This window comes from Melozone crissalis, unplaced genomic scaffold (assembly GCF_028551555.1).
Source record: "Melozone crissalis strain CALT ecotype California unplaced genomic scaffold, PUWL_Pcris_2 ptg000018l_1, whole genome shotgun sequence".
Classification (NCBI taxonomy): domain Eukaryota; kingdom Metazoa; phylum Chordata; class Aves; order Passeriformes; family Passerellidae; genus Melozone; species Melozone crissalis.
Genome location: NW_026535796.1, coordinates 35,275,471 through 35,302,679, shown reverse-complemented (window position 1 = coordinate 35,302,679; position 27,209 = coordinate 35,275,471). Strand labels below are relative to the sequence as shown.

Here is a 27,209-nt window from a genome sequence, read left to right as displayed (position 1 = left end):
TAACAAAACACCCAGAAGCAAATTTTGTGCTAAGACCATTTTGACTCCACATATAAACACATTCCTGCCACGCACTGGCTGAAGCTTGTGCAGGAAAGGATCAAGGAGCCACAATAAACAAGCTCCATGTTAGTCACAGCCAGGCAGGGGGAGGCTCAGAGAGGACTGAAGAGATGGCCCAAGGGCCCTGTCAGCAGTAAGCCTACACAACAGCAGCACTCCTGTGAGAAATAACCAGCTGCCAGAGCCTGAGGTTATATGGGACACACATCACCTGTGCCACCTTGAGAAACACACATCACCTGTGCCTCATCTTAAAGTTCTCTGATTCAGCTTTGAGAGCCTGGGGGCTTCAAGAAGTATATAAGACAAAGCAGGGGGGCTGGAGGTTAATGTGTATGGGCAGTTTTATGACTATACAGAGTGTGATGAGGAGATGCTTGGAAGAGGTCAGGTACAAGGATTTGGTCAGGAAGTGAAGCTGTGCCAGGGCTTGAGCACAGAGTTAAAAAGGAAGCATGGAGCAGGGCATTTGTATACACAGCTTGTATGGGGAATGGTAGGCAAAATCCACCCACAGAGAGGCAAATGAAGAAAAGGGTCAGGATGGTGTTTGTGTGTGTGCAGAGGCAGGGTGTGCAGGAGGAGTGGAGGGTTCCTGCAGTGTGTGTGCAGGACAGCACTGCATTTGTTTCAAAGTATCATAGTTTGGGTTAGAACAGACTCTAAACATCTAGTTCCAACCTCCCTACCATGGACAGGGGCACCTTCCACTAAACCAGGTTGCTCAAAGCCCCATCCAGCCTGGCTTTAAACACTTCTAGGAATGGGGCAGACATGATTTCTCTGTTCCAGTACCTCACCACTGCCACAGAAAAGAATTTTTTCCGAATATCTAACCTAAACCTACTGTCTTTCAGTTGGAAGTCATTCCCCCTTGTCCTATCACTACCACACCCTTGTAAAAGTCCCTCTCCAGCTTTCTTGTAGGTCCCCTTTCGGTGCTGGAAGGTGCTATGATGTCTCCCCCAGTCTTCCTCCAGGCTGAACAGCCTCAACTCTCTCATCCTGTGTTCACAGGACAGGTGTTCCAGCCCTCTGATGATCTTCATCAGCTGGGACAAAGAGCAGGAATGACAGAAGCAGCATTGGACAATCCCGCAGCCTGTCACCAGGGTGGACAGGGGCACAGTACAATGATGACATGCAGAAGGCAAAGTCCAGTCCCAGACAGATTCTGCACAGTTATATCCTTTCCCTGGCTTTGGTTATAATTACATTGATACAAGCAAGCCTGAAGTCTTATTGAAGCACAACACTGCCCCAGATTAATAGAACAGGGAAGTAGGAGTAGGGATCTGAGGTGGACCTGGAAGTACACGAAGTCTGGCAGATGTGGGCAGGCAGCCATGCCTGAACTGAACTGGTGTGAAGAAACGGCTATAATAAGGTCACTATTTTAAAAGAATTATACTTAAAAGGTAGTAAAGCTCTGCTGAGGATGTAAAGCTCATAAGTCAGTTACTGGTGTTAACTGTGCCTTGATGGGTATTGAAACACCAGCACATATGGCAGACAAGTCAATGTGAAAGACACAGCTATTCAGCAGTTCACATCAGAGACTGAGGTGCAGGGACTACACAGGAGCTGAGGTAGAATAACTTACAAAGAGGTCTGGATGAGGCCCTGGAGTTTGTATCCTCTGCAGCCAACTCTCAGGAAAAAAACACACAGAGATCAATAGAAGTCCCTCAAGAGAGACAACTGCACGACAAATTAAATCCACAACTGACTTAACCAATAGTGTCACTGGCACCATGCATTAGATCATCCCTAATGCCCAGCCATACAAACCATGGAGCCCTAAGCTCTCTGCACTGATACAAAGAGAAAAGTCCTATGCTAAACCAGCCACATCCTGTCCTGTTTCCTTCTTGTCAATCTCTCCTCAGAATATAAACTTTTCCTTTCTTCTCCTGACCATATCTTCCCTACTTTTCACATGTCTGCTCTGATCTGTCTGCCTCTTCTACAGCTCACTTATCTGTCTTTCTCCTCTTCCTCCCATGCTTTTTCCTTGCCCCCAGATCTTAGTGCAGGGCTGCCAAATCCCTGCTTCAAGGGTGTAACCAGCTGATTTTCTTTCCCTAAAGCAGTGTCTGCTCTCATGTAAATTACCCTCCAAACCCAGCCTGTGAAACGGGCATATTCACTAAACTCTATGAATAGGAAAGTAGGCACAGCTGGTCTATTCATAATCAACATAAAAAATAGATTAGCACTTTACAGATTAAACATTATTGTTTCAACAGTTAACATAAATCAACTACACTTACAGGCCTAGCATTGCTGCTGCCACTGCAGGGTGACAAGTACTGCAAAGAGAAGGGCTGACAGTCCATGGTGCAGTAGGAAACAGCCTGAATGTAAGTTCTCTGGCATCCCCAGTATGTACTGCTAGAGGTTGTTACCAGGACAAAAGTGGGCTATGGAAACAAAGTTAGGGGGGTCATTTTGATTAATTCACATGCATTTCCAAGCAATCTGGCAACCCACTATTCTAAAGCCAGAATCCAGCTGCCTTTTTTCCTTCCCTCAGGCTGATGCAGCTCAAAAATGGAGCAAAAAAGTCATCTTCTGGAATAGGAAGGAGACAGGAAGCCTCTAAATACTAACTGGTATGTAGCTCTGTTTCCTATAGTTCAAAATATTTGGGCTTCTGTGGATGAAAATAAACAGTTTGGTGGATTCCATCTATTGTAACCATCTCAAAAAGCACCTCATTAGAACTAAGGATTCACCTCACCAAAGAGGGGCCAAGTACTGAGATCCACTTTAGACATGTCCTGTGGAGAGCAAGGCCAGGACAGAGTGTCCCAGAAGGGTCAGGCTGCACTTACTCCCTCATCAGGTACAAGATACTAAGTCACTGGAGAGACTCAGTCCAACACATTGTGATCAGTGTGCTATGGCTGTGTAGTCTTTAGAGAGATAAGGCCCACAGAACCAGTCTGCTCCATTCCTTTCCATTCTTTCCTGCTCACTCACTGAGAACCACCCACTGTCTCAAATGTTTATCTCGGAGCAGCCTTTCTGTAATACCTGAGCTGGTTTTAATGACTGCAAGGGACTGGCAAAGGCTTTGGCCAGGATATCCCATTAAGAACCAGCTTCACACTTCTTTCAAACAAAAAGGAAAAAAAAAGAAGAGGAACAGATTAGGTTATGGTCCAAAGGACAAAAGATGGGCCGGGAGGGAGGCATTGGCTTATAGGTTTTCCTGGCAGCCAGGGCAAAGACATTTGCAGTTTACAAAGGGCAAGGCAGGAAAAGTTACATGGAGAGACTTCTTTACTATAACCCCTCTTAACAAGCCCTGGTAATATTAATTGCTCTAGCCTCCTTCTAGGCTTTCTTGATAAATGGGAATAGCAGTTAATAGACCTGAACCAATCAGCTACATCCAATAAGGTGCTTGAGAAAATTAGCTTTGTTCTCCATGCACAACTGATACCACCTCAGTTTCATTCATTATCCAAAATGAACTAACGAATGTAAATTTTCTACTAATAATCTGAAATTTGGAAGGATTGGTGCTGAAGAGCCTTTTCCAAGAACTTGTCAATTAGAGATGCAGTGATTATGTGAGCTTTGTAAGGAAGAAACTTGTAGGTTTGCTTCAGCTGAGCTCTCCTGGCACAAGCAGTAGGCCACATGAATTTACTTCTTCAGTTGTCACAGACAGCTTCAGAGGTTTGGCTCTGAACTACACATCCTGTAAAACTAAATACTGTAAAGCTTACAGAAAATAAGTGCAAAATGTGCCTAATGTTTACATACATAACATGACAAAACTTCCTCAGGCTGGTCTGCCTATAAGGAACAAACACACTTTGCTGACTAATGATGTAAAGAATGTTCAGACACCTTAAATCCCAATTTTTGCCTCAGTTCTCAAAACATAAAAGCATGTTGAGTGTGTGGCTTCTCATAAGGAGAATTTCCAATGCTCCTAGCAGTTTTTCACAGGAAAGAAAACTTGCAAGCAGAGTTGAAGTGTTTTTATAGCTCAGCATCCTTCCATAGAAATCAAGAGCTTCCTGTCATACAGATCCCAGAAGTGCCATAAAACAAAACTTATTAGATCACTGTACATCTTATAAATTCATAAAAATTCTATGTGACTACTCTGTGTTTTAGAAAAATACAGATATGTCAAGGTCAGGCCCTGGAACTCCTTATTTCATCTTATGTCATTTGTTTCACCTACAAATAACCTATTGCCAAAAGTTTCCTGACTCACTGCATCATGTTCTCATGTTTCTGATGGGTCAAGAGCCAAGCAACTGTGCAGATGTAAAATTGTGAAAGAAATTAGGAGATAATAACTAGGCAGCATCAAGTAGGATATTAAAAGATCAGTGGGCAGGCAGATGATGGGATTTTTCACTCCCTCAGAGAAAAATCAGGCACAGTAAACCCAGCCTGTGTCAAGATCAGAGCATCAAGAGTATTTCAGAGAGTATCAGCAGTGGGCTTTGAAACAGAAGCCAGTCCATCAACATAGCACCTCAATGTTTCTGCCCCTACACAGATCCTGCTGTGCCAGAAATGCCTGGAGACTGCTGAGCAAAGGAAATACACATTTGAAAAAAGAAAGTCTCCATATGCAAGAATAAGGACTATTAATCTCAGTTACAGACTGCAATTTCCAACAATTGTCTGAAATTGGAAGGGTTACCCAAATGCTGAAAAGTGTTTTCTGTCAATGGCTTGAGCATTGCTGTGCAGCAGATGCACCACCTCTGCAGGACGTGGACACTGAATACAGCCTGACACAGCTGCTGTGGGTACTGTCAGCCAAGATGTATTTGCTTCAGAGCAACACTTCAGGTATAATCAGAACTCTGAGAAAACTGTACTGAACACAGCTTACCGCCTGCACAGACACTGAGCCAACAAATTCCATGCAGGTACATCATACACTAACCCCCAGGCACCTAAAGAATTTGTAAATTGAAGGCAAAAAATGTCACTAAGCATCCAGTTCAGAACTATTTTTACCAGGGCATTCTGCATTGCACTTCCTGTCTGAAGTTTTTCTCTTCCTTACAAAAGGCCCTCCAAACTCCTTCAGAAAATCTACTGTCCAACTTCTTATATTGTAAATCTTATTAATTTGAAAGAAGTCAAAAGAGGTTATCCTCTACTCTATACTCAAAACCTTCCCTCTCTCAGACTAAGGGGCCTAGAATACCCAGGAAGAGGCTGCCATGAGCAGGACCCAGCCAAATTCTCCCAGGAGCTCTGAGTGGAGAGAATATCCACGTAGAGCAGTGCCCTCTTCAAAAGCTCCCCTGGCAGTAAGGACAGCAGGCTGTCCTTGGCACAACAGTAAGGGTCAGTAACACTGGAGCTTGCATACAGAATGAGAAGAGACACAAGAAACAAAGCAAGGTTCACTACCTGAGCCACATAAAGCTCTTTGTTTGCTTTGCCCATCTGCCCTTGGAGCAGCAGTTCTGGACAGATGCTGCCCACCCAAGGGCTCGGTGTAGAGGCAGCCACACTGGGATCTGCCAGTGACTGGGGCCTCTTACCAGAGACAAGGCAGGGCAAGCACAGCAGAGGCTGCAGCAGCAGCAGGGACCTGCACAGGCAGCCACTTGTGCCTTTCAGTTGAGTAATGCAGGACCATTTGTTCTGGGTGACATTAATGCTATTCGCCATCCATCTCAGACTCTTTAAATTACCTTTTTATGGCTAAAATCCTTTTCATAATAGATAAAAATCTCTTTTTTATATCCCAAGTTATTGAAAGAAATGTGAAGGTTTTTTATTTGTCATTACAGTTTTAATAAAAATGTGGTTTTTATTGATGTCTGCTTGGAAGCCCTGCTGGGTGTAGTGCAAGAGACTCAGAGTGGTGGGAGAAGGGCCATATCTTCCCATCCCACTTTGCAGCCCCCAACACTGTCAGAGTAATGGCCACCACAGCTCAGCTTCCACATTGGTGGGTAATGGAGGGTAATGCAGAATGAGCGACTGATAACACCCATACCAGGCAAAGAGGCTCAGGTGACCTAGATGTGGCCGCCCAGAGTCTGTTAGTGACATAACACACAGTGATGCACTTCACAGACCATCACTGCAGACCATTCACAGCACAGCACTGCTGGCTGGAGACGGTGGATTAGGACAGAACCAGGCTCACAAGCCACAGGAGACCTGGGTGTTTGGCAAAACCATTCTGCATCAGTCCACAGCCCCAAGCAACCACAAGAGGGACTGTGCACTGTGGTATACATCAGTGCTTGTGGGCAGAGCACTCAACCACAAGGCTCTGCAACACTGCAGGAAGCAGGCACCTGTCCTGGCATCCTGGAAGGGTTAGACAACACTGCCCACCCAGGAGAAGGCATTCTGGAGCCATAACAGAACCTGCAGCAACCTTCATTATGACATGAAGACTTTATGATATAGCACAGTAAATGAAACTTCTCTAGAGCACCATACGGTTCCAGCTACAGAAAGTGGCTCATTCTACCCTGGGAATAACTTGGATGCTGTAGGACACGCGGCGTAATACCCAATAGCCTATTGAAGGCCTTGCTCTTCTCCCACAGGGCTGAGCATTACTTGAATCATTCTGCAAATCAGAAATAAGCATATGTCTTGCCAGAGCTTAAAATGCTCATTGACAATTCCAAAAGAATCAGGGAATCAAGTCCATCCTTCTCCTAGTCACTGGCACAGCAAAGGCTGCCATACTATACCAAGAACTCATATAGAAATAGGAGTAAAAATAGTTTTTTCTATTTTGCTATTTCTCTAATTCTCATAGCAGTATGAGGACTGGTAAATCTCTTGCACTGGGGATTAGCACCTTGCTATGGTCTCATTTTCTGTCTTTCCTGTGCCAGTATACATGGGCATACAAGTTCTGTCCCTCCCTGTCAAATGTCCATGCAGCATCACTGCAGATCACTGCAGTGACCATATTTCCAGGTGTATTTGGGTACATTTCAAAAACAGATGAATCATATTTCATGTACCCAACCCAAAAAACACTTTGGGAACTTTGGGAGTGCCCTAGTTCCAATCAGGACCAGGTTCATTTTTTGCAATAGCCGGGAGGGGTGTGGCCAGGACCCTAAAGTTACTTGATACCACCTCATGCCATTGCCAGTGGCAGGAGAAAGGGACTCCTTCCAATCGAGTTAAAGTGGTGGACAGAACAGTCAGGTATTGTTTATTGTCAGGAGCTTTTCACATAAATCACTTCTTTGTCTTATACCTTTCATTATTAATATTGTTGCTGTTATCGTTTGTCTTCTTATCTCATTGCTGTTTCCAGTAAATTGTTCTTATCTTAACCCATGATCTTTTGATAACATCTGAGACTGCTCAGCTTCAACCATTTCTACTCCTCTGCAACAGTTTCAGGACCTGTTAGATGTGAAGGTAAGTCAAGAGACAAGGAGAGACACTCATTCCCTTGGCTAGCCACATGCCTTACACCAGCCCATCACCCCCAAGCAATGGCAGCCTGGACACAGCACCTGGGCAGCTGCACTACACAAGCACCCCCTCAACATGGGAAAGACCTTGCTTGGGACCACACCACCCTCAGATGGGGGGTGCATACTTTGTCCTTGCTCTAATCCCCAACCAAACCACCTTACACAAGAGACAAGAGCAATGACTAGAGAACCTGCCCAACAGGAACCTGCCAGAAAGGAGCAGGAACTGGGATATTTCTGAAAGGAAAGAGTGACAGATGGGGAGGAAGGGAGTTCTCTCACCAAGGAAAATTACCTCCAACGTGAGTAAAGGCTTGGGTAGAGTACAGAGTACACAAACATACCAAGAGGGAGAATAAGATGCCTTAGGGAAAAGGTCAATAATTTGATGTAAAAATGCCAATGTGTAAGGATGGACTGGAAGCTGATGAGCAATGGGCTGTGAAAAGTGACATCTTGTTGTACATAGGAGAAGTAATACAGTGGTGCTGAGTGAGTAGACCTAGGCTGTGGCCTACTGGGATGTGCAATACGAGGAGTTATTTTAGGACTAGAAAGAGGTAAAAGTGTGCGTTGGTGTAGAGAAGAGTACACAGTGAAGCATGGAGATGTCCCAGTATCTAACCTGTGACAGCACTGCGCAGCAGCAGAGAAGTGAGAACTGTATTAGGGAATGCACTGGCCAGTAGTGGAGCCAGGCAACAAAGGCACAAAGGATATTTGCAAGACCGGGGCTGTAAAAGCTGACAAGTCCTTCTGCAGCCACTCCATCCTATGAAAAGGGATGCTGTGATATGCCTTTAATCAGAACAGAGTGGCATTACCTCCCCAATATCCCTGTGTCCCACAGCCACACGACAGTAGTTTCCAAAAAAACTACTAGAGGGAGGAAGTGTCCCTAATCCCAGTGCTGTCAAAATTTCTTCTACCTTTTCTAGTTTCTAAGCACAAAGATTTTGTGCTTTTAAGGTACACCCACTCTGAAAGTCTTATTTTCCAGAGCTCCTCATCAATCCTTTTTCCTAAATGTGTGGTGTCCACATCTTACCAGAAGTTGCCTGACTCTGCTCTGCATGCACTTGGTTGAGTTAGAGCACAGCTGAACCAGCTGTCTGTCCCTCTGCCATTAATAGTTCTGCAGAGAAAGAACATATTCAGCCTGCTTTCATTTTCCATGCTTGACACCTTTTCACTTCCAGAATCTTGTTCAAGCAAGGAAGATAAAAATAGAGGTAGGAGAGACTCTTTCATTCATATCTTAACACCCATTCTTATCAACACAGCTTTTCCCAGCTGCTCCAAGAAATTCACCCCGAACAAGCCCAACCTGCACTATCTCCACTGTCTCCCCAAAAGATTCTTGCTCTGTGATCTCACTGGTGACTGTTTCCAGGAGTTATTGTAAAAATTTCTCTGCACAGCCTCTCCCACTGCTACTACCCTGTGAATCCCACCCCACCCACCTCAACTTCTTGCACATTAACACTCCAGAGAATTATCACCTCCCACCATCATTCATCCAAACCACTGTGGCTGAAATTAAAAAGCCAGGGTTTGCTCACTGATTATTTTTATCCCAGTGATCCCTGATAGGTACACTGGCCCTGGACATAAAATAGGGTTGGACAGGACAACCCAATAGTTAGCATATATGATGCTTCTGCTTCTGTGTCAAATCAACACATGCCATTCACCTTTACATCCGAGCAGCTCCCAGTCCCCAGCCACAACGCTGGCCTAAAATGGGATACCTCCATCACGGTATCAAGTAGGTTTGTGTGGAGACAACAAACTCATGGTGAACTGCCATAAATCCACCTCATAAATGCTCTGTCTTTGCTCAAATATCTGTCCCATTGGCATGGTCTCCATTTAAGCCAGTTTTCCTACAAAACATTTGTCAAACACCCAAGCCCGTGATAAGATTCACAGGAGTAGGTCACATCAGAAGGCAGACTATTTCTAATTGACTGAAAATATAATGCTTCTGCACATGAAATTGGCTTTTTTTTGACCTTCCTGCCCTTTTGCAAGCTCTTGCCTAATTTGTTAGCTTGTCACATTCCTCCCTAGGTATCTCTGTATTTCCAGTTGCTCTTTGTCCCATTTGTTTTGCAGTGATCCAAGCTGTATGTAACTACTTCTTGGCTACACCTAAGATTCATCTGAAGAGCCCTGCTCTTGGGCCTGATGGGAGAATTAGAAGTCTTACACTGAATTTGAGAGCAGCAGGACTAGGCTCAGGTAGTCTGAGAAGGTTCCCTCATTGCCATTTTTACTTCTATTTGAATTCATCTTCAAGTTCTCAAGTGTAATGCTGGCCCCAGAAGGGTAAGTTTCAGATCCCTCTGCACTCTTCTCTGCCCTGATACTCCACCTTGCTGCTCTGCTACCTGTATTTCAGATAAGTATATAATATTTAAAATATACTGAGGATCTAGCTGCATTGGAATTAAATTTGTTCCTGAAGCAACCCTATTAAACCCTCTAGGCTCCAGCAATGACAGCTTTGGTGCATTAGGTTCCTAAATCCTTTCTTTTAAATATCTTGATTTGGTACCTTGTAACTATTGATACAGGCATTTACATCAGCTTTTAATACTGCCCAGTTTTACAAGGTCCTTTATTTTTATACATGTTATTCTCTTCATTTATCTCTTTTATCATTGCTCTCTTTCCCTTGTTACCATTTCCCCTCCATCACTTTCTTACCATTTCTACATTTTTTACCCTCCCTCTCCTGTAACTTCAAAATTAAATATTGCCCAGCACTGCCCATGTGAAAGAAGTGAATGCTATGAGGTAAGACTGTATTTGAGCTGCTTCACTGGGAATCAATGAGGCACAGAGCATTCCTCTAGCTCCCAAGAAGCACAAAGAAATCAGGGATTATCAGTGGCAGCTGAACACACACTTGAGAGAAAAGGTCCCACCTCCAAGAGACACCACATAAATTGAGCCAGAGGTGCCTAGTGGTAATTTAATGTGGGGTAACTTTGGAGTGGCTTTCCACAGCTCCTGTGGAAGGGAGATTGCCACATGGAAGCCCATAGAGGCAGAGGCCTGCAGGGAGCAGCCAGCTTGCTCTGCTCCATCTATCCACTGAGCTATGAAACACAGCTGGTACCAGCCTTGCTGCAAGGATGGAATGCTGATAGAAGCAGCATGTTTCAGACTGGGGGCTGACATTAACCCTGCTATTGAACTGTAGGGAAATATTAATGGTCATTCCTGGCTAGACAATATGTAGAACCTTAAACTACACAGAGGCAGACTCACCCTGTTCAAATCTGCCCATAATATACCCTCTAGGTGCAAATACTTCACTTACCTCATGTTTCCCCCACACCTCCTTACCACACAGTCAGACAGGCCAGAACAACCAAAACAGTCCTAAAAGCATCTATATATGAGAAACAACAGATGTACACACCACTTTCCCTCTTCAACCTTCTGTCTTTCTCCCCCCCTCCACAGACTTTCCCTAGCATCACCTTTGCACACTGTTGCCTCCCGCCTGCCTCCTTACCATGTCTGTTGTGATTCTTGAAATGCCTCTCCTCAACCTGGGCTACAGGTGAGGGGACATCTTGTAAAGAGCAAGATGCAAAGTACATCTGTAATTTACCATGGTTACTTCCCTTATATCTGATGAACACAGTCACTTACCTACTGATCTCAGTGCTGTGGGCTGCTGAGGGTTAATGATGGCACTGACTCCTGAGCTACTGCATTACCTGACTGCAGCACCAAAAGTGATTTATGCCATTATTTTCTTTGGGGGTTAATTAGGGCCTCGAGAAAGTAACGGGCTGTCAGTGCTAGCTGGAATTGGTCTAGTGCAGCCAGGGGAGAGCAGTCATCCCTCACAGAGCTCTGCCAATACATCTTTGTCCTGAACATCAATACCTCCAGCTCCCACTCCTCAGTGTGGCAGACAGCACTCCATCCTGACCTCCAGCAGGCCCGTTCATCTTGGCATACAGAGTACACTGCTCTGTTGAGTCCTGCCATTTCCATCTGTCACCTTTCACACCCTTACTCCTCTGTTATCTTCTCCTCCTCACCAAAGCCTGCCAATAATGCCCATTGATGGACAGGGTAAACTCACATGGCCTTCACCCAGAAGCAAGGAAGAGGTATCTACCCTCGGTATCTCTTAGAGCTGAGAATCAGCAGTTTTCCTTCCTCTAGCTGTCCAGGGCTTGCTGAGGCCTGAGAAGCCACCACCAGCTATGGCTGCTCCTACCTCTTTGCCCAGATCCTCACGGATAACTTGCTCAATCTCCTGCCTGGTGCTCTGTGGGGCCTGGCTGTGCAGCACCTTGAGGGTGCGAGTGTACTCCTCGGGCAGGAGGTAGTCCAGCGCTCCCAGGTGCTGTCCCACCTTGATGAAGGTGCCTCGGTTGGAGCAGCACAGCTCCCGGAGGCGCTCAGCAGAGCGCAGGTGCACCTGTGAAGAGACCAGAACATCAGTCAAGCCCTTCTGCTGTTACATGCACATGTCCACATACACATCTTATTTTGACCAGTATTTAAGCAGACCAAGGATTTCCTTTCTTGATTCTGGGCATCATCATCTAACATGTCAGTTCATTAGTAGGACTCTGGCTGGATTTAAAGGGTCTGAACAAGACCAGGACAAGATGCTCTAGAATATAAAGCGCTTCAACGCTTGTTTGTATAGGCATCATGATCAGTAACAGCACATTAATTTTTGGCCCATCCTTGCACAAAATAAAATGTTTGGCCATAGGGCAGCATTGGTTTGTCACTGTGATTCTGCACTATGATGCAGAATAACGGTGCGCTATGCACTGTGATTCTGCATAGTTTGGAAACTACTTGTCAAAAGACAAAAATCACGACCTCAACCATTATGTTAGACTCTTAGCATGAATGCAGTGAATTAAAATGAGAAGAAAGCCACAGATACACAGAGACTTCCAGGAACTCAGAAGAAGAGTCCATTAAAAATCAAAATTAAAGATCTGTCCTTGGCAGGGAGGAGGACAGTATACAGGCAGTCCTCCATCTTCCTCGCCTCCCTTTTACATGCACAAGGGGAATTACATCCCTCCAGTCCAGTCAGGTCTTGGGTCTCACTGCTTACATTGCAAACAAAGTCTGCAATGACAGTTGTTTGAGCAACTAAGTGTTAGAAGACTGACCAGCTGTGCTCACAGTGGCCAAATGCAACTACCAAATGACAAAACCCATTGCCAACCTCTTGCCTGGTCTGTATTTCAGCTCTTTCAGTTCATTTTGCTCCTCAAGAATATACCAGCCACCACATCCTTCAGTGACAATGATTTATTCCCCCTTTATTACTGTCACTAGAAAAGCCTCCTGCCAAGGACACAGCTATCTTGAATAATATTTAATGAACTTCATATAAGTTTACCCTGATACATTAATAAAACCTACGCAGATCAATAACAAAAAATAACTGTGCACCCATCTCCTGTTAATGCCTGACACCAATCTGCATGAAGTCTCCTCATTCCTCTGGCTTCTGTGTCAGACATCATTGAAAGTCAAATCCTGTGTCTACAGCCCTCATCTGCACAAGATCCTGTGGTGATGGACTCCAGCAAATGCCTTGAAATACATGACAAAAAGGAACAATTCCACAAACATTAATGAACACCACATACACCCACACCATTCAGTAGCTGTCTGCTCTCTGTGCAAAGCAGGGCCGTGTCACATCAAGGGACAGGCTGAGTGTCTCGCATTTGGGAATGTGTCAGGGGCATTCTGAGTGCTGAGCTGCAAGTGCATGAAACACAGGCCTAGGGCAGTGTGAGGAGAAAGCCTAATGTGCAAGTCTTACCCTCAGTGTGAGACTTGACAGTTTGATGCCCACGTGCTCACACACACGTATACGCACATTTTCCTAAGTGGGCACATATGGGCAAGTGTAACTCGTGTGTGCATGAGCTTCCCCCAGCACACTGCCAGCTCAAAAACACTCCCACATGTATAGGCTGCAAATAACACCCATGAGTATGCCTCAAGTCTCCCACATCATTCTCCTGCATTTTACACAACAGCTCTGAAGCTCCTGCTGTAAAAAGCCTCTGCTCTGGCTCTTTCCCTGTTTTCCTTCCCTGTGTGCAGCAAGGACAAAAGCAGACCAAAAGGGAAGGAAGCCGTAACAGAAGATGAGAGAGCAAGAAAACCAGGGTGGGAGTAATGGGACAGAAGTAAAAGGGAGAGAGGGAGCCTGTGCAGCTGGGTTGTCACAGCACCATTGAGTACAGCCCATCACAGAGAAACAGCTTTTTTGCAGCTCCAATAGTCATCATCTACCCACTGCCTCCAGCTGTGAAGAGAACCCCTGCCAGCAGTGAAGGAGAGTGGTGGCCAACCACACACCTCAAGGTGTTGTACAGCCATAGCCAAAGGCACTGGCAGGAAGCAGGGGCAAGGCTCTTTACAGATATCTTCCAAGAAAGCCAGCACTGAGCTCCCAGCATTGAGCTCAGGCCAGCACAGGGTCCTGTGATCTCCCACGCACAGCAGGAGCCCATCAAATGACTCCAGGCTGCAGCATGACTCAGGGCAGAGCAGCAGCACCCAGGGCTTTAGTGCAGTGCTGGGTGTCAGGACAAGCAGCCAGCTCTGGGTAGCTGAGGTGCTGGCTCCAGTGCATTACCCACACCACATGGATTCTCAAGGAAGATGGAAAAACAGGCTGGAAAACTCATCTAGCTAAAAATGCAACTGCTTGTAGACACACTTGCATACAGGGTGCATCTTCACATGGGGGTCACTGCTGCGAAGGAGGTGGCAATAGCACCTCTTTCCTCTAGCACAAGGTGAGAGGAAATTTTTGCCCTCACAAATTAATCCCCCCTGTTGAGAAGCTGGTTGGCCTCATGAATGCAGCAGTCCTGGACAAGACAGTCCTTACAGAGGACTCCAGGAACAAAACAGAACAAAGCATCCTCCTGCAAAGCATGCTCCACAATGCTCTCACAACTGGCTTTGCTTAAACTCCTAAGAGACAGATGCCCTGGCTGGCTGGCTGGACCAGGGAATTCCAGCTCCTGCACTTCTAGAGAGACAAGATGACCAAGCAGCTTGTCTCAGAGGAAGTAAATCTGTATCCCTACATCTTACAAAACTCCAGTCTGCATTAGAGGCAGAAGTATTCTGAGTATGAAGCAGGACTGTGAATACAGCTTCCAAGGACTCTTTTCTTATCAACCAGATCAGTTTTTTTAGTAGAAAACTTTCTTAATGATCTCTATTATTTTCTTGGATCTCCCCAAGACAAGCCAGAGTTCAGATGCAACACCTGTTCCTCTGACAGACTACACTCCCCTAATCATAAACAAAGTAAGACCATCACATTCATATACAGTGTCCAGTAGTGGTGGCCCACGTTTCTGTTCCACCTTGAAGAAAATGCAAGGTAAATGGAAATCCTCAGAATGGCTCAGAACTTTTCTTCAAGATACTGCTCTTTGTTGCCCAAGAAATTCTTTGAAGACTGTTTTTATCAGAGGCAAGAGCTGGAAACACCTAGTTTTACACAGATGTAATTGTATACATCACCCCTGGGAGCACACTACAAAGCAAGGAAGCATTTCATGTACTGAGGAATATCAATAACAGGTTTCCATCAGAAAGGCCTTCGGACCACAAATGTTGCCTGTGCACATGGCTCTTTCCCCAGTCCACATGGGCATCTCTTTCTGTCTTAAATCCCTCCCGCAAATTTCAGCAGGACAAATTCTACATTGGCCCACATGGCTATCAGACTCCTCTGCTTTACCTACATCCAGGTTAGTATAGGATTAACACTGATTACTAAAACTGTGAAAGTAACAACTCTTAGGTATAGAGAAGAGGCAACTCTGGGATGAAGCACACGCTCAGCAAGCAGAGCTGCAAAGGGATATATTTTCATTTATGCTTGATGTACAAGCAGACCTGGCTTTTGAAGGAGCCTTTACTCACACAGATTACTGGCAAAGAACTGCTCATCAGAATATCAGATGTACAGATATCATGAACGGGCAGGTGTGAATCTAGTTTTAAAAATAAAGGAATTCATTTAGAAGAAAATAAATACTCAGACTAAAATCTACCAGTGAGAACTTCAGTATTTGATATCTGGTGACAGACCTGGTGGCAGAAGTGCTCAGAAAGGCCACTGAATACAGTAAAGTAAGTGGTGGAAGCAACTCCTCATATGAAATCCCTCAGAAAAGATATCCCACCTGTGCAGGGCATACTCTTAGCTGGCAAAATGTGAAATGAAGATTAGGAATGCAGAGAGAACAGCCTGCCCATCACTGCTTACAATGGAGATACACACTCCACGACAGGATTTCAAGAAAGGTGTCTCCAGAAAACACATGGACAACTTCAATCACATAAAAATTAGAGATTAATTCAAAAATTAGCTGAGATGCTAATAACCATAATAAAAGGAAATCTCATATTAAAACCGTTAACTTGAAGAGGATTGAAAGGGAATAAGTGTTGCCCTGTTTTTAAGAAAAGTCTAGACAAATCTGGGAAACTATAGTCCTTCAAGCTTTAATTCTGTATCAACTAAATTACTCGAGATAATAATTACAGAGAGTACTAAAAATCATCTAGCTAAATGTGATATGACTGACAAAAAGCCAACAGGGATTTTGAGGGGAAAAAATCATTCTTCACCAGTCCACCAAAATACTGTGAGCTTATTAATACAACAGCCAATAGAAAAGAGGTATTTACTGGGACTTTCAATAAATATCCTCACAAAGAATGAAAGGAAAACTCAGTAACTATTGGAGATACAAGAACATCACTTGCTCATTTTATCCCATTTCCAGCTCAGAAACCCAGCACTACAGACAGCAGCAATGGAAGACACTCCAATTAGGACAAGGCTGCAACATTTAGTGCTGTTTTCACCACAGCTTCATTTCAACCTGCTCTGAGCATTTTTAAACCAGATAACCCTGCAGAAGCCTTATCTATCCATACATTGTTTCTTCCTGGGAGATTTAAACTAGCACTGGAAACAGAAACATGATGAAATGGGGAAGAGATCCACGTAATGCACAGAAGGCAGGAGCTCTCTACCATAAAAGGATTGACCTGCATTACTGTCAAAAACAACCAGCAAAGTGTCCCATTATGCCTGTTCTTACAATAGAGTTTCATTTTCCTGCCAGTGATTTGGCAAAGGAGAGAATAGTGCAATGACAAAAATTCCATGAGATGTAAGAGATATTATTCACCACTATGGAAAAATCAGCCCTGCCGAGTCCCTACCAAAGACAGGTGCAAAATCAATACACTGAGGGATCTCACCCTCTGCATAGATGGCTGCAAGGTTACACATATTGGGAGGTGCAGCCTGTCCTCCCCACACACGCTGCTGGGCTTTCAACTCACTGGAACCATCCAGCACTTGGATCACATTCTTGTGGATGGCTCAGCCTGCTCAAGGCACAGAGTGAGTCAGGAAAATTTAAAAAAAAACTGTTTGACTGTGATGAAAAAGATTAAAATGTTAAAAATATCAAAATACTACTGTAAAAATTGAATGCACAACCCCACTCTGGATTCTAGACATTCTATCACAAAAAAGAGGTAGATAAATAAAAAAGGACAGAGAAAGACGAGGGAAATATGACCAAGTCATATAAAAGTCATATTTAAAAAGAGATCTGAAATGTTAGGAGACTGTTTAGATTATAGAGAGTTGATGCATAAGAGAGAAAAGTTGTATGCAATAATGAAAAAAAAAAACTCTCATTCCAACTCTCATAAACCCACAAACAGGGCATTCTACAAAACAACAACCATTTTTAAGTTGTTGGTTTTTTTACATCCCATTTTGCACAATACAGCATTAACCAGTGGCACTCACTGTCAGAGGATAGAGAAGCCAAGAGCTTAATGGAATTCAGAAAGGCTTTAGATATTTATGATAAAACAACCATACCTGATTTTATATGGAGCTTTTCATCTCTAAAAGTGCTTTTACAAAGCTCTTTACAAAACTCAGGACCACTGTTCTCCATTTTACAGGCTCATAAGAACATTACAGCTAATAAAATGTCTAAAGGGCTTTAAACACTATTGCTCAGGGCACCAAGACAAAAATTACCCTACTGTCTGGCCACAACCAGAGAATGCAAACAGGGTGCATTATTAAAACCTTTAGAGAACCTATTTGGTGTATCCAGCTCCCAAATTCTGGTTAAATCTTTAGCTGAGGTCAACCTGTTTCCAAGGGTCTTCCATATTCACTAAATTATTCACTTCCATATTCACTGCCATTCAAACGACTCGTGACATTGGTGATGAACTCTTGCTTTACTTCCACAGAACAACAGAACTGCTGCTTATGGTCTTTCATATTAAGCCTTTGGGATGCTGGGAAGAAACTTGTGGCACACAGTGGGTGAAAGCATTCCAAGCATATATGCTATCTGCCATCCTGGACAAGAACACTCTTCCAGAAATGCAGTAGACTAGAAGAGCCAGGCTGTCCTTTGGACTCCCTACAGAGGGAATAGAGGATGTCATCACCTCTGTGGTTGGTATCTCCAAAACACAATTGGGTAGGGAGAAAAGACATGTCAGAGAATATAGGAAAGAAATCTGGTCATAGTCCTTTTCTCTTCCACCCCCCATAATGACAGGGCCATATGCACAGGACTAGTAAAACTGTAGCAACAGCTTTAGATGACCCAGGACAGCACAAACCAGAGAAAAATGAAAAGCTGTCCACCTCAATTTATCACAGTGAGAAACTGAAATCAGTGGCCACACCAAAAGATCTGTGAAGATGCCTAGGGAGGCTACAGCTATTGGTGATGTGAATAGGGTACTTGGGTGCTTTAAAAACAGCAATACAAAACGTAGAACCCATTTCAGTGACAGTGTAGCTCTGTCTAAAGAACTGTTATCTCCTCTTTCAACTAATCTGAATAAACATACAGTAAATGTAAACTACTACAGCCTTCACTGACACTAGCAGTCTGGTAATCAAACTGACTGGCAGCAAGGATGCTGCAGGAAGACACACAATTCTAAATGGAATTGTTATTGCCTGCTTTTTGTATTATCTTTCCTACTTACTTTTTACAAAAGCTCATTCCCAAGCACACTAGGTATTTGCCATTCAAATGCTTCCTTATACCAACAGTAACTGATCATACTGCTGATGATGGACAGATTTATGCCTTTAGAATTGGAATAAGTCCTGGTGCAATGTACCTCACTACCTAATAATTCATTATTTGTCTGAGCTATGTTTAACTTAGTAAGATCTTTCAGAAATTCTGGCACAACAGTTGGTTGCCAGTGGGACAGAAAGGAAGTGAGAAAGAGAGCTTCATAGTTTGGAAACTATTAAGGAAGGAGATGATCCCCTGACTAAACTGACAACTTCTTAGGCTCTCAGCCTCATAAACACAGAAACAAGGAGTCACACAGGATGACTAGCAGAATGGCCAGTAAACTCAGTACTAATGGAATATAGACAGTAGGCTTACAGATAGCTGAGATCTAATGTTGGTGTTGTGGCCTTGTATCAGTAGTGCTACAGGTAGCTGAAATTAAAGCAAACACATTTCATATTTGCACATTTTGTGCAAAACTTCTCTGGAGATCAAAATGGACTCTTCCAAACCTAGGCCAACACATTTTACACTGAACAGATATGCAAGCTCACACCTTCCAAGCCATCAGGACTTTGTATTTCTACATACAAGTGCACACAAATGCTGACATCCCACCTGTGCCACACATACTCCCAAGCCTTCCGGCTAAAACCCCTATTCAGAGCTTGGTTCATATAGGTGACTGAAGGCTGGCCTAGCAACAACCACTAATATGAGATGCCACATGGTTCAGAAAATATTTTTACACTAGACTGAGGTCCATCTCTTTGGCCAGTCACTCCCCAAGCTGCTCTGGAAAGCAGAGTTTCTCAACTGCAGGGCAAAGCACCACCAGTCACCTTGCTGAACCCTGCCCTTGCTGGCTGGTGCATGCACAACCAGCACCGATCGCCTGCTTGTGTTCCATCTTCATTTTACTCCAAGCTCGGTCATTTGTGCTCTGATTATCTCTCATTACTGACGACCTTGCTGTAATGAGTTTTAATCTGCCTTGTATTAATTAGAAACATTTTCATTAGCCAGCTCAATTTTAGGTAAATAGCTAATAGAAACAACTGAGCTGCAATTAGTTATCTGTGGGGCAGTTCAGGATAAAAATCTGAAGAGAGCAGCTGCTCCCCTCTAGACAACCCTGTGACATAATGCACTGTTCTGTGTAAGTCTCCTGAGCCAGGAAAACAAGGAGCACAGGGAAGGGCTGGTCAGAGACAAAGGGAAAATACCACACTAAAATAACTGTGCTGTAGAACTTCTGTGCCTATAGCAGGAGTCAAGTTCCCTACACCCACAGACCTCACTTCCTGTGAACAAGGTTCTGCTCTTGAGGCTGTTTTACCCTGTGACTACTCAAGAGGTCCTTCACACAGGCTCTCTTGTGGTGCACGTACATCATTGTCAATGGTTACTTAAACATGAGGATAAGGTCAGACCAGATCTGCCCAAGACAGAAGGTTCAGACCCATGTGTACACAAACATAAAGTACTTGCAAAGACAGCAGGTTTATAAAAGTGCATTCAGTGCCTTATTGTCCTGATAGCTGATATACAAATACATCTGTCCTGTGCTTCATTGCAGAGGACCCAAGGAGGATAGAAAGTAATTCAACAGCATGTCTGCAGAAGGCACAGAGACATTCACAGAAGCCACAATGAAATGAGGCACATGTCTTGATCCATTGATCACAGAGCCTGCAGGTGAAATCAACGGAGGCAGGTGAAATGATAATAAATTTGACACTGCACCTCTCAAAATCTGGCTAACAAAATTAATTCACTTCAGCTTGGATCAAACCACGTGGGATGCCAGTGAAAAGACACCATGTTATTTAGTGTTGTATTTAGCTATGGGGGGGGGCTCTCACACCCTCCCATCAGTCCTAGGCAGCCCTGTTTCATTTGCTGTTTTCAGTTGCTGTAAGCAACAGTATCCACTAAGATGTGTATTACACTCGGAAGTGTCCCCTAAACAGGAGCTGCTGACACACCCTGCAGAAACTGCACACTATTGACAGGATAGCAAGAGATGATGCTGTGCAGTAAAAATGACCTGAAGGGAGAACACTCCCCAGACAGCTATTTTCATGTAAGAAGACTCTGCAAAGGCAGTAGCATGGGAAGTGAGAGCTGATCTTGGACCATGGGTGGGGGGAAGAGCTCAAACAAGGCCACAGTAGCAATTAGCTTTGAAAGTGTAGCAAAATCGGTAGGAGCTTGAGTGATAGCTAAGCGAAGAATCTTAGCAGCAGGATCCAAGATGGAGATCTGACAGCCTTTTCCCTGAGTTCCCACACCCCATCCTGCAATAAAATAGAGCTGGAAAAGCCATGAACTCCACAGGAAACCGCAACACGCAGAAGACAGACTGAGAGGCACGCTGAACGGTAAGTTTTATAAGGAAGGATGGCCCAAGCACCATTGGGAAAGCTCAGCTAAATCTCATCTACTTCAGCTGAGGGTCCAGCAGGGTAGCTTCAGAGTCTGCTCTCCTACTGTGGGTGTGCAGAAAAGTAGGAAGCACAGAGGCAGCTGCTGCAGCTGGAGGGGAGAAATCATCACATCCACTTTGTCAACGCTGAAGAATCTGGGCTGGCATTTTTCTCTTCCCAGCAGTCGAATCCCACCCTACCAGCTGCACGTCACAGCTGACCTCCAGTCAGGACCTATCTGAGTCAACGTCAGGCAATTAAATCCTGCAACAGCAGCTTCTCCCCCTTGTACATATGTAACTTCTCTCCTGGCAGGTCACTCCAACAGCCAGGGGAGCAGAGCAAGCCTGCTCTCTCTCTTACAGTCATGCAGACACACACCAGCATTCACCTTGGTGGCAGACCCCAGAAAGAAGGGTTTTTATTGCAGTGGCTCTAAAGAGAATACAGCCCCTTACCAAAATGACAGAGGCAGATTCCTTCCCCCTTCTTTAATCTGAGAAGCTCTGACCTTTAAAGCACAGACCTCTTCCCACAGGAACAGGATGCCTGAAGAGGAAAGAGACAGTAACACATGAAATACCTACAAGTGATTAAATTGGATTGACGAGGAAGTCAGGAAAGATAACAACCATGGGATTACACTGTCAATTCCAAAAAACTGCAGTGACTGTCATAGCACCACATCCAACAGAGAAAGTGGCTGCAGTGCCAGTAAGTCATCACCAATGGCAAAGTGTGGTTCTACGTTCAAAAAAGTGCCTATGTTAAAAAAGAAAAAAACCCCAAGGAATGTCCCTTTGTTACTCAGCAGGTCTGTTCCCTTCTGGCTATCCGTCAGAGTTGCTGACTTCAGTGAAAAAAAATATATAAAAATATAACTCCAGCTTTTTCATCTAGTTGACACCACACAGCTCCGCACCAAGAAAGGCAGCTCGTGTCTATTAGCATCCCATCAATGTCACCAGTATGGGAGACTGAGCTGGTGCCTCTTCTGATTCACACACAATAGACTTGTTAAACTGCAATCAGAAGGTCCAATCCTTTCTTGCAGCCAGTCTTGTACTTTTTCACTGAAAACAATAGGTTTCTGCATGTGTCAGTAGAAGCAGAATTTGGATAAAAGTGGCTTATGAGGATGCCAGTGAAGGTAGCATTTGGTCTCCTGAATTCTTTTGGCTGCTAGGAACACAAGGAAGAGAGACCTGTGTTGACTATGAGAGTGCCACCACAACATAGCATGAGATAGCAATTTAATGAAGTAAAACACAAATATCTGACATGACACCAAACTGAGATGAACAAAAAGGTGAAATGAAAGCCCAGGTGAGGCCACATGTTACCCAGAGTAGATTACTTCTGCTCCCACAAAAAGCAGAAGGAATTATCTCCAGCAGTACCAGAGGCAATTGCCTTTACTACAGCTGGTATCACAATGAACAGTATTGTCCTTGCCTTCCCTGCACTTGACTGTGGCTCACCAAGGTTGTGAAGAGAATAAAGCTGAGATCATCTTTACATAAAACTAGATATGCAACATTTCTCCATCAACACGCTAGTCAAAGATAGCCACTGTCTAACCTTGGCTAGAAGGCAAATAGTAAACTCAAGAGAAAAGATATTGGTGCAAAACCTGACAGAACAATACTGACAAAGATCCTCCAAAGAATCAGATCTTGCTGGCCAAGTACAATCATTGTGTATGTTCCCAAAGACAACATTTGCATAGCAAAAAAAAAAAAAAAAGAGCATTAAAGAATTTGCATAACACAAGATGAACATGAAGCAAAGAAATTAAAGCACTTGCTAATAATCCGAAACTAATACTACCTATGATTTCTAGCCTCAAATATTTAATATTAAAGCATTTACATACTCCACACAGAGGTCTCTGAAGAATGAAGTTACAGTGAAACTGAGAGTTGATGTCAGCAGGCAGGAAAAGATAGAAAATTACATAAACATGGTCTTGATTCAGTCTCTGGAAAAGAAGGGATCCTCCTCTCATTAAGGAGATCATGGCATGAATGGGGGCTGTGCATTGATTACCTCTGAAGATTTGCTCCTTTTCTGGACAGAGTGCAGCAAGGACAAACACTTGGCCGGAGATGGTAAAAGGGGACACAGTTCCAACTACAGAGATCCTTTGATCTATAGTTGCAACGACAACTTGAGGGAGACATCAAGGCAAAGCTGAGAACATGAACAGACCTGATCCAGGAGCTTCTTTAAATCTACATGATTTCTATTTTGAAGTCTGTAACTGGCTCCCTCTTAATGGTCTGCTCATCAGCACCTGGCAGCCACTAGCATCCCACAGTACCCAGTCAGCCACGAGGCTGCCTGACTGCCTCTTTGAAAGCACAATTACCAAGTCTACATGGATTGCTGTCCAAACTATTCATACACTGTGGGAGCTTTTAAACACAGCAATGAGAAATACAGGTATTTCAAAGTCCTCCTCCTCTGAGCACTGACAGAATGGTTCAGTGACAGGGAGGCAAGCTGCCACAGTCGCCTCTACTAGAGGAAAGCAGACATGTTTGGGGCACACCACAACAGCTCCCAGAGAGTATACCATAAGAATAATTTGGAGCAGGTGATCTGGAACTTCCTGAGGGACACAAGCATACTGGCCACTTGGAATTCAACCAGCACATCATTTTGGCCTCCCTGACACAGAAAACCCTTAGTGGCAATAAAGCAGTCCAGATAATGACTTTGTGTCTTGTTCTAAAATCCATAAAATTCACAAGTCCAGCGTTCTTCACTTCAAGCCTTCATGATGCTGCTCAACCACAACCCAGATAGAAGGCGTTGGTCCAATACCAACCATGAAGACCTCCCCTCCATATGGCAATGCCCCAACCCTAGATCATTTTGGCACATAATGTTTGGAAAATAACAGCTCAATAAAAGCAAGCTTGGAAATTCATTCTACACTCTAGTCCTAGTATTTCAAATCTCCCATCTCTAAGAAAAAAATCTGTTGGCTTACAAAGAAGGATGTGTTTCAAGCAGTTATATGGGAGCTGTTAGATTTTACTACTCAGTTGCCTGAAAGAAAAAAAAGAAATCCCCTCTGTTGGCCTATTAATCTGTCATAACAAGATTCTTCATAATTAGTTTGTCCCTAACAGTTGCTTTGTAATGGTAGCAAGAGAATATTTCAGGAATGGCAATTACCTCTGGTGTCAAAATGATGAGGAAAACAAATGTTCAACCATCAACAAAATGCAGTGCCTTTTCCACTCCCACCTAATGGTGGGTGACAGCACTGCACATCAGAATTACAGTGTGGGTAATTACTAAGCATGCTGCTATTGAGAATTCATTTCCCCTCTTGAGAAGAAATTTGTTAAGCAATGCAGGTGGAAGGAGAAGCACCTGCCACAGGGATGGGGGTCCTGTGGGTAAATGGTCTTATCAATACATTGCTTAATTTACTACACATATGTCCAACAATTATAAGCAGTGAATGCTATTTAAAGGAATTTTCCTTTATTAGATACCCATACATGCCACCATTTCAAATATTTTGCAAAAGGACAGAGCTTGACCTCTTTATTGTTACTTTATTTAAATGTAGTATCCTTCAAATAAAATTCACATGTCTGCATTAGTTGCTTCACTCCATCCATACTAACAGGAAATACAGTGGGTTTTTAGACCATTTGCAAATGGAAGAGTTCCTCGGATTTCAGCATATTGTAAAACCTGACATCCTACTGTCTCTGGAGTGAGATTTACAAGAATGAAACTAAGGCACACTGTGGAGCTCATCTTCTCAGATGAGGACCAAGCTGTGCCAAAGCCAGGAATCCTACTCCAGAGAGGGACTGGGAAGGGGAAACCTGCTGGTTTGGCTGCCATTGACACAAGTGTGCAAAGCCACAGACTGGGAGAGCTGTCCTGCCTGGGTTCAGAAATGTATCCTCCCAGCACTTGGGTCTCAGTTCTCAGAAAATGAGAATTGTGGCAAATCTTCCCCACATGAGTTACCAAGGAATGCGAGGCCAGGTGGGGTAAGCCTATATCCAACCTGACACCAGGGCAGAGGCCAGGGAGGTGGCAGCCAGGGCTGAGGCATCACTGGGAAGAGGTAAGGGCAGAGCTGGAGCAGGCAAGAAGCTGGTTCAGGCCTGGTACAGGATGGCAGCAGAAGTGAACAGAGAGCTCAGCTGTGCAGGGCCAGTGTGGGAAGGTGCATGCATTCAGATGGGGATACACCAGGAGGGATACATGCATGAAACTGCTTCTGTGTGCATTTTGCTCAGTACTTAACCACATTACCAAACACTTCTTAACCCTAAAATCAGAACATAGGTTTAAAAGAATCAAACATCACCTTCACTTCTGGTACAGATTCAGTCCACTTTGGGAAGACTGGAAGTAAAGGAAGTTGCAGAGGATACAGCCCTGCTAGTCAGGGTGGTTGGAGCTGGTATTGCTCTTGGGAGCCCATCAGATTGCACACAGTCCTGAACTAGCACCAGCTCAGAGTGAAGACAGTGCAGTTCCAGCTAACAGCCTTGCTGTTTCTCAATCCCCATCACTCAGGATTTCAATTTAACATTCCCCAGTCAAGGATCACCATTCTGTATATTGGCATGGAATAACTCCCAATTCAGACTGACATAGCAAAACCTCAGCTTACTACGAGAAATAGAAGCAGGGATGTTGTCCTGGAGAGGAAGAAGAGAGACTGAACAGGCGATACCAGGGCATTGCAGAGATGAAAAAGCTCCTGCTGAGCTCTGGAAATGCCTGACTGTGCTGCCTGACTGTGAATGCAAAGGAAAGGGCCCGAGGGAGAAAAGCTTATCTTCCCTACTTCTCTTCACACAACAGTCCTACGATAAACAAAACCTGCTGCCCTTCAGCAGTTCTGTAAAAAACAACTTGTGTTCAGAAAAGCCCTACAATAACAAACAGGCTGCACAGTCACAGAGTTCACAGGCAACTCAAAATGAGTACATTTTCAAACAAAGACTGCACAGGCAGTAAAGACATTTTAAGAGATGGAGCTTTTTTTGAAAAGCAATTCTGCTAGTGACCTTTTCAGTGATTTTACCTCTAAATTCAGCAAAACTATCAACATAGTAAATGGATTCAGGCTTGGCAGAAGGCATTTCATAAAATACTGGCCAGTTTCATATATGTGCAAGCTCACATGCAAATTCTTGGTTAAAGTGGAGCTCGGAACAGAGTGGAGGTTTTATAAAGACAACCCTTGTTTATCTGCTGGCTGTGGTCCTCTTCCATGTCACATTGGCTCAGTACACTGACAAAAACAAGTTGTTACTGGTGTCAGACCTGCCAAAATGATGCTACTGCAGAGGAAGGAGCAGCAAGCTGCTCTGAATGGTGCACCATCAGCAGAACTTGCAGCCACTGAGACAGAACTCTCAAGCCAAAAAAGATACAAGTAAACAAAAAACCCAACAAAAATTAAGACACCCCAAGCCAGTTCTACAGGACCAAAAGTAGGCTTAACTAGTCCAGCAGTGAATATGATTACCATCTTGGATTAACTCTTCCAAAGCCATCTGTGAACCTTTGACTCTATTAAAAAAATGTCTACTTTACTATAAGGACTCCCACCTGAACACACTGGCACATCTCTACATGTAAGCAGATGAGCCTGTTCAGATGTACAAAAATGCACATTTCTAGGCACAGCACAGGAACACTAGTAAGTAAAGCAAGGGTAGCTTTAAAACCTGACATTGAACAATACTTTTTGGTTTACTCCTAGAACTAAATCATCAACTACTCTAGTTCAAGAGAAACATAGCTTCCTTTTTTCCTAGTCCACAGGCCTTCCTCAGGCCTGACAGAGTCCTGCCTGGCCCTGGGACACCAGATGGAAGAATACAGCAGTTCCTTTCAGAGACACCCTTCCCTGAAGTATGCAAACAATGTAGCCCACACATAGGTTATAAGGATTTGCCCGGAACCTACTAAGATGCCTCCTACATTACAAACAAGTCCAGAGGAGTGTTTGCAAGGCACCACCCACCACAGCAATTCCCTCACCACTGACTTAACTAGCTAAATGAAATCACTTTCTTGACAGGTAAGGTAATTGTGAGCTGCCCTCCAGCACATTC

The 27,209-nt window shown here is 44.1% G+C and overlaps 1 protein-coding gene across 2 annotated transcripts in view; it reads right to left on the bottom strand.

Moving 5' to 3' along the window:
* The window catches only part of ADCK1 (aarF domain containing kinase 1), a 72,455-nt gene that overhangs the window by 31,514 nt on the left and 13,732 nt on the right, over positions 1–27,209 (bottom strand). For both annotated transcript variants that reach the window (XM_054275547.1, XM_054275548.1), the window contains exon 4: positions 11,773–11,976. In XM_054275547.1, the coding sequence (XP_054131522.1) occupies positions 11,773–11,976 (204 nt within the window). The remainder of the gene's footprint in view (positions 1–11,772; positions 11,977–27,209) is intronic.